General features: G+C 40.6%; 1 protein-coding gene across 1 annotated transcript in view; it reads right to left on the bottom strand.

The window, feature by feature from the left end:
- Positions 1 to 2,023: 2,023 nt before the first annotated feature.
- Positions 2,024 to 8,721, bottom strand: part of LOC135509399 (nuclear pore complex protein Nup93-like) — a 32,626-nt gene continuing 25,928 nt past the window's right edge. Inside the window, 3 exon segments of the mRNA XM_064930034.1 lie at positions 2,024 to 2,288; positions 2,523 to 2,651; positions 7,713 to 7,796. Coding sequence (XP_064786106.1) covers positions 2,178 to 2,288; positions 2,523 to 2,651; positions 7,713 to 7,796 — 324 coding nt within the window. The 3' untranslated portion in view covers positions 2,024 to 2,177.

Genomic DNA, 8,721 nt, shown 5'->3' with positions numbered 1-8,721 from the left:
CAATTCCTGTCTTCTTCTTTGGCCAGTCATTCAGTATTAAACCAAACAGTATAAAATAATTGAATACTTATATCTTGATAAAGTTGCCACTAAGGAGTAACTTTCAGGTGACCTCATTCTTGCTATGTAAAAGCCATCCCCAAAACAGTCATGCTTGGAATGTTTTGGTGTGTGTTTACCACTTCACTGCCTCAGTTAAAGGATGACCTTGGTATCAGTTGGTCATGTTGTGTAAAACAGCATGGTAAATGACTGTTACCGTCTCAGCTGAGCAACCATGTTGTGCCAGCAGCAGTATGTGTTCCCTTTCATTGAGTTTCCATTAAACCGCTGACCCTGCAGACAATTCGTGGTAAAGAAGCCTTACTTTTCAAAACTGTTGATCCCCCTGACTGCATTTGGGCCAAAATGTAACTTTGTTTTATTACTTAATGTATATCCGGAAAATATAACTTTTTAACAAAGCATTTCCTCCTGGAATACAAATAAATTAGTTTATTTGCCTCCTTGGGGCATAAGTCATCCATTATTAAATAAATTAAGTAAAAACTCACAATATCATGAAAAAACGTTTAATCAAATGCTTTTACACGACATTGAATTTAAAATCACAGCAGACATTTCATCAGGTGAACCGTAGGAACTCGTCCGCTCCTCAAAGCTGCTTCTGTTGCTTGCCCATTGGCATCTCGTTGGCAGTGGTGCAGTGCCACCCTGGTGTTGTGAAATAGCCGGGTTATAGCAGGTGTGTGGCATCGGCCTGATTCACAACACCAGCTGCAGCACACACACCTGAGAGTGGATCCACCTTGGCAGACGGTCCATGTCTTTCCCACAGAGCTCCAGACAGATCTTCACCAGAGCAGATGTGGTGCGTAGCAAGGGCATTGTCTGCAGAACTCATGATAAGGGCTGTGAGTGAAGTTAAAAAACTGCATTAAAAGAGCCAGCACAGTCAATTTGGTTCTCTCCATAATGAAGACAAGTCCCCTGTGGTGACAATGGAATCAGTTTGAGAGGAAAGGCTTCTCGACAATCTAGCGCAGCCAAGCAGACTCCCATCTGTGTTCTCTCAGGGCATTTCCTTCCCTTCTAACCATCTGCCAATAAGTGTAGCAGTGTCATACATGATAGGGCCCATCACAATGTACTTTCAATACAGTCCCTCTCACCTACTCAAGAGTATTATTTCTTCAGCTGCTGATAGTGTAGTCATAAAAAGGGGAGATGTTATCCAAAGAAACAGACCTTTCTAAGCAAATCAATCAGGTATAACTAGTAGCAAAGATTGGTATATCATCATCAATTCCCTATAACCACCAGCAGGGATACAATTTTGTATGTGTGGGTGTGCAGTTTGACCAATTTACAGATTACAGTGGGTGCTGAATTGCCGTTCTAGCACCCACAAAATCGTATTAGCTGCCGGTTTCAGTTTGACATGCTACCTTTATAAAATCAATGGTTTCTCCAAATGACATTTTTATCGACTACGGAGGTAGATTCAATGCAGAACACATCTTCTGGTGATGACAAAACTTTTTGCAAGATTTAGTTCTTCCTGGACCACTGGATTATGGCTAGTTCAATATGATTCCCAATTTCCTGTTGCTTCTATGACTATAGGCAGGCCATGTCTGAAGAATAGTTGGAGATCCTGGCAATTAAGCAATTTTTTTCTATTTACCAAGAGTCAGATTGACTCATGGGTACCATTTTTATGTCTCAGTGTGCAGTTTTAGCAGCAAGAGTTCATCTGACTCTGGGAAAGTAGAAAAAAGGGCTTAATTGCCAAAATCTTAAAATTTTAATTTTACCATATAATAATATCAAAGGGCACAATTGATTTTAAAATCAATAATTCCAAATGATTCTAACAGTACTTCCTTCAGCTTTCTTTAAATCCAGGTAGGACTCAAACCACTAATAATTGTATAGATGACCATGATGCATAATAATAAAATAAACAAGCAAACTGAAATACTAAATGCAAATTAATAAAATGAAATGAATGCGTAAGAAATTAAATTTAACTGACATTTTATTTAATTTTTGAAAAAAATACAAATATGGAGCAACAAATAAGGACAAAGAAACAAAAATGGGGATGAAGCAAAACAAAATCTGACAGTTGATGAAAAGTGTGGGTATGGCTGGGGCTTGAAGGTATTTTGGGGTCAGTTCATCAGGACCTCCATCTGCACCAGCCGGGCATTGGTGTCGCCTGCCATGCGGTACGGGATAATCCCAGCAAACGTGATCAGTGCACGGGCTTGGCTGCGCAGCTGCTGTTGACACACAGAAGAGACATCTTAGAGCTGACAGAGAAATCAATCATGTGTCAAAACAGATAAAAACAAGACAGCACAGTACTCATTATTCAATGAGATATCACATAATGGAGCAGAAGCATGACTTTACTGCCCAGTTCATCACAATGCACAGCCCCCAAAAGTCTTGAGAAAGTTCCTCAGGTTTTAACCCATGGCCAGTATTGCCCTGAGAAGTCACCATCTCCTCACCGAGTCTCTGTCCTCCATGGACCTCTGTGGTCGACCAGGGGTTCCTGCTGCGGCCCCCTTCAGGCGCTTGCACTGCGTGAACAGGATATTCATGGTGGCCAGGAGTACCTCCGACAGATTATGCCTGACCTGGAAGAAGATGCAAATGAAAATAAGACAGAGACAGTAGAAAAAAAGGACAAGAGAAGATTACATGTACACTTTGGAAGTGTCGTGTTGCATACTGACTATAATTATATACACATTAATATATTATATACACACACAACCGGTCAAAAGTTTTAGAACATCTACTCATTCAACGGTTTTTATTTATTGTAGAATAATAGTTAAGACATCAAAACTATGAAATAACACAGATTTGAAGTAACCAAAAAAAGTGTTAAAACAAATCAAAATATATTTTATAGTTGAGATTCTTCAAAGCCACCTTTGCCTTGATGACAGCACACTCTTGGCATTATCTCAACCAGCTTAATCTAGGTAGTCTCCTAGAATTCATTTAAATTAACAGGTGTGCCTTGTTAAAAGTTAATTTGTGGAATTTCTTTCCTTCTTAATGAGTTTGAGCCAATCAGTTGTGTTGTGACAAGGCAGTATGGACGAAGTCCATATTATGGCAAGAACAGCTCAAATAAGCAAAGAGAAACAAAATTCTATCATTACTTTAAGACATGAAGGTCAGTCAATACGGAACATTTCAAGAACTTTGAAAGTGCAGTCGCAAAAAACATCAAGCACTATGGTGAAACTGGCTCTCATGAGGACTGACACAGGAATGGAAGACCCCAGAGTTACCTCTGCTGCAGAGGATAAGTTCATTAGAGTTACCAGCCTCAGAAAATGCAGGCCAAATAAATGCTTCACAGAGTTCAAGTAACAGACACATTGCTGCAAAGAAAGCACTACTAAAGGACACCAATAATAAGAAGATACTTGCTTGGGCCAAGAAACACGAGCAATGGACATTAGACCAGCGGAAATCTGTCATTTGGTCTGATGAGTCCAAATTTGGGATTTCTGATTTCAACCGCCGTGTCTTTGTGAGACGCAGAGTAGGTGAACAGATGATCTCTGCATGTGTGGTTCCCACCGTGAAGCATGGAGGTGGTGTGATGGTGCTTTGCTGGTGACACTGTCTGTGATTTATTTATAATTCAAGGCAAACTTAACCAGCATGGCTAACACAGCATTCTGTAGCGATACGCCATCCAATCTGGTTTGCACACTTAGTGGGACAATCATTTGTTTTTCAACAGGATAATGGCACAACACACCTCCATGCTGTGTAAAGGCTATTTGACCAACAAGGAGAGCGATGGAGTGCTTGCGATGCTTTGGGATGCTTTGGAGTGCTTGAGATGCTTTGGGATGAGTTGGACCGCAGAGTGAAGGAAAAGCAGCCAACAAGTGCTCAGCAAATGTGGAAACTCCTTCAAGACAGTTGGAAAAGCATTCCAGGTGAAGCTGGTTGAGAGAATGCCAAGTGTGCGCAAAGCTGTCATCAAAGCAAAGGGTGGCTACTTTGAAGAATCTAAAATCTCAAATATATTTAGATTTGTTTAACACTTTTTTGGTTACTACATGATTCTTCAATGTGTTATTTCATAGTTTTGATATCTTCACTATTATTCTACAATGAAGAAAATAGTAGAACAAAGAAAGAAAAACCCTTGAATGAGTAGGTGTTCTGAAATTTTTGACCAGTAATGGCGGAATTGTTGCCATAATTTACGATAGCTCATTTCAATTTACAAAAACAACAACAAAATCAAGTATTTTGAGATTCTAGTCATGAAATCTATGCAGCCTACTCAATCACTTTTATAGCTACTGTTTACAGGCCTCCTGGGCCATATACAGCATTCTTCACCGAGTTCCCTGAATTCCTGTCGGACCCTGTAGTCATGGCAGATAGAATATTCTAATTTTTGGTGACTTTAATATTCACATGGACAAGTCCACAGACCCACTCCAAAAGGCTTTCGGAGCCATCATCAACTCAGTGGGTTTTGTCCAACATGTCTCCGGACCTACTCACTGCCACAGTCATACTCTGGACCTAGTTTTGTCCCGTGGAATAAATGTTGTGGATTTGAATGTTTTTCCTCGTAATCCTGGACTATCGGATAACCATTTTATTACGTTTGCAATTGCAACAAATAATCTGCTCAGACCCCAACCAAGGGTAATCAAAGGTCGTGCTATAAATTCTCGGACAACCCAAAGATTCCTAGATGCCCTTCCAGACTCCCTCTACCTACCCAAGGACGTCAGAGTACAAAAAACTGAGGAACTCAATTTAACTTTGCGTAATACCCTAGACGAAGTCGCACCCCTAAAAATTTGTCATAAGAAACTAGCTCCTTGGTATACAGAAAATACCTGAGCTCTGAAGCAAGTTTCCAGAAAATTGGAACAGAAATGGAGCTCCACCAAACTGGAAGTCTTCTAACTAGCTTGGAAAGACTGTACCATGCAATATCGAAGAGCCCTCACTGCTGCTCGATCAACCTATTTTTCCAACTTAATTGAGGAAAATAAGAACAATCCAAAATGTATTTTTGATACTGTCGCAAAGCTAACTAAAAATCAGAATTCCCCAAGAGAGGATGGCTTTCACTTCAGCAGTGATAAATTCATGAACCTCAGAGGAAAATATCAAAAAGATCAGTAGAAAGCAAATTACGGACTCCTCTTTAAATCTGAGTATTCCTCCAAAGCTCAGTTGTCCTGAGTCTGCACAACTCTACTGGGACCTAGGATCAAGGGAAATACTCAAGTGTTTCAGTACTATATCTCTTGACACAATGATGAAAATAATCATGGCCTCTCAACCTTCAAGCTGCATACTGGACCCTATTCCAACCAAACTACTGAAAGAGCTGCTTCCTGTGCTTGGCCCTCCTATGTTGAACATAATAAACGGCTCTCTATCCACCTGATGTGTACCAAACTCACTAAAAGTGGCAGTAATAAAGCCTCTCTAGAAAAAGCCAAACTTTGACCCAGAAAATATAAAAAACTATCGGCCTATATCGAATCTCACATTCCTCTCAAAAAAAAAATGAAAAGGCTGTTGCGCAGCAACTCATACCCTTCCTGAAGACAAACAATGTATACGAAATGCTTCAATCTGGTTTTAGACACCATCATTGCACAGACTGCACTTGTGATGGTGGTAAAATACCAAGGCGTCAGACCGAGGCTCTGCATCAGTCCTCGTGCTCCTAGACCTTAGTGCTGCTTTTGATACCATCGATCACCACATTCTTTTGGAGAGATTGGAAACTCAAATTGGTCTACACGGACAAGTTCTGGCCTAGTTTAGATCTTATCTATCAGAAAGATATCAGTGTCTCTGTGGGTGGTTTGTCCTCTGACAAATCAACTGTAGATTTTGGTGTTCATCAAGGCTACGTTTTAGGACCACTATTGTTTTCACTATATATTTTACCTCTTGGTGATGTAATTCGGAAACATAATGTTAACTTTCACTGCAAAGCGAATGACAAACAGCTGTACATTTCGATGAAACATGGTGAAGCCCCAAAATTTCCCTTCCTGGAAGCCTGTGTTTCAGAAGTGGATGGCAGCAAATGTTCTACTTTTAAACTCGGACAAAACAGAGATGCTAGTTCTAGGTCCCAAGATACAAAGAGATCTTCTGTTGAATCTAACAATTAATCTTGATGGTTGTACATTCGACTCAAATAAAGCTGAAGGACCTCGGCGTTACTCTGGACCCTGATCTTTCTATTGATGAACATATCAAGACTGTTTCAAGGACAGCTTTTTTCCATCTACATAACATTGCAAAAATCAGAAACTTTCTGTACAAAAATTATGCAGAAAAATTCATCCATGCTTTTGTCACTTCTAGATTAGACTACTGCAATGCTCTACTTTCCGGCTACCCGGATAAAGCACTAAATAAACTTCAGTTAGTGTTTAACACGGCTGCAAGAATCTTGAATAGATCCAAAGAATTTGATCATATTACTCCAGTGCTAGCCTCTCTACACTGGCTTCCTGTTAAGGCAAGGGCTGATTAATGTTCTACTGCTAACCTACCAACATTACATGGGCTTGCTCCTACTTATCTTTCCGATTTGGTCCTGCCGTACATAACTACACGTACGCTACGGTTACAAGACTCAGACCTCCTTCCTGTCCCTAGAATTTCTAAGCAAACAGCTGGGGGCAGTCATTTCTCCTATAGAGCTCCATTTTTATGGAATGCTCTGCCTATCCATGTGAGAGACACGGACACAGTCTCAACCTTTAAGTCTTTATTGAAGACATTTCTTCAGTAGGTCCTATGATTGAGTGTAGTCTGTCCCAGGAGTGTGAAGGTGAACGGAGAGGCACTGGAGCAACGAACTGCCCTTGCCATCTCTGCCTGGCCGGTTCCACTCCCTCCACTGGGATTCTCTGCCTCTAACCCTATTACAGGGGCTGAGACACTGGCTTACTGGTACTCTTCCATGCCGTCCCTAGGAGGGGTGCGTCACTTGAGTGGGTTGAGTCACTGACATGGTCTTCCTGTCCGGGTTGGCGCCCCCCTTGGGTTGTGCCGTGGTGGAGATCTTTGTGGGCTATACTCAGTCTTGTCTCAGGATGGGCTTTCTCCTGTGGTTGAAGATGTGCCTCTAGTTGTGTAGGGGATGTGCTTTGGTAAAGTGGGTGGGGTTATATCCTGCCTGGTTGGCCCTGTCTGGCGGTATCGTCGGACGGGGCCACAGTGTCTCTCACAGTATGCTCTCTCTTAGTCCCTCTCTATTTATCTTTTTCTTTCTCTCTCTCTCTCTCTCAGAGGACCTGAGCCCTAGGACCATGCCTCTGGACTACCTGGCCTGATGACTCCTTGCTGTCCTCAGGTCCACCTGGCCGTGCTGCTGCTCCAAGTTTCAACTGTTCTGCCTGCGGCTATGGAACCCTGACCTGTTCACCGGACGTGCTACCTGTCCCAGACCTGCTGTTTTCAACTCTCTAGAGACAGCAAGAGCGGTAGAGATACTCTGAATGATCGGCTATGAAAAGCCAACTGACATTTAATCCTGAGGTGCTTAAGAAGGGCTTAAGAAGGGCTTTATAAATACATTTGATTGATTGTTTGTGTACATATATACACAGTACCAGTCAAAAGTTTGGACACCTACTTATAATATATATATATATAGATCTCACCTCATCACTGAAATTGCGAAATGCAGCAACCCTTTCCTCCACACTGTCTTGACTCAGAGGGACCAGCTTCAGTCTCTCCATCACCTGACAGAGAGAGAGTTGGAGGGGAGAAGTTATGGACAGTTAAAGATTTAACCATTTTAAATGTTACATCGTTTTTGTGCATCTAAACACACAAAAACGATATAACATTGAAAAAGGGTGACTTTCCTTTATCTCCTGGAGTCGGTGCTTCAATCGAAGTTACATACCAAAAAATTCCCATCAAAATCCGTCAGTTTAAAACTAGAGATTTTTTTTGCATTGGATACGTCTCAATCCACCACTGTCGAACGTCAGCATCTGCAGTGAAAGGTGGCCGAGGTAGAACGAACTGTGTTTGTCAAGACCATGAGATACGCCGAAAATCAGCCTTTTCAGGAAAACGTTCGTAGGGTCCGAATGGTTTGCCCTAAAAACTATTATGGAAAGGGGAGACTCTCACATTGGCGTTCTCCGTTTTGGTCTACAACTCCCACAAGTGTCAAGGGACTCGTCTGAAGGTAACCGGTACCGTTTTTAAAAACAAATGGAAGTATGAAGGTAGCTTTGTGCTTACCCCAAAAAAGGGGATAAATATGTATTACATTTTTATTTTTATTTTTATATTTATATATATATATATATATATATTTAAAAAAAATATCTTCTAGATTTAGGACAGATACATTTTTTGACTGGCCTTTTTGCCATTTATGAATGTGTTATGCAATGTGTTTCTATGGGCTTTAGTTGTAAAGGCCAAAATCAATATTTTATCAAATAAAATATGAAAAATCATATATAATTGTTTTCCATTCAAAAAAGTGGGGCAATAGGGCTTGAAATTACAGAAATTTTAAAATGTTAAAATAGTTCCAATACAATTATAAACAATACAATTATAAACAATTTACTATAAGATTTTAGAATTTCTTATAACTGTAAAATAAATATGATCAAACTTTTTCAGACAGTACAAAATTGGAAC

Source organism: Oncorhynchus masou, chromosome 22, assembly GCF_036934945.1.
Source record: "Oncorhynchus masou masou isolate Uvic2021 chromosome 22, UVic_Omas_1.1, whole genome shotgun sequence".
In the NCBI taxonomy this organism is placed as follows: Eukaryota; Metazoa; Chordata; class Actinopteri; order Salmoniformes; family Salmonidae; genus Oncorhynchus; species Oncorhynchus masou.
This window is presented reverse-complemented; position numbering and strand designations above follow the sequence as displayed.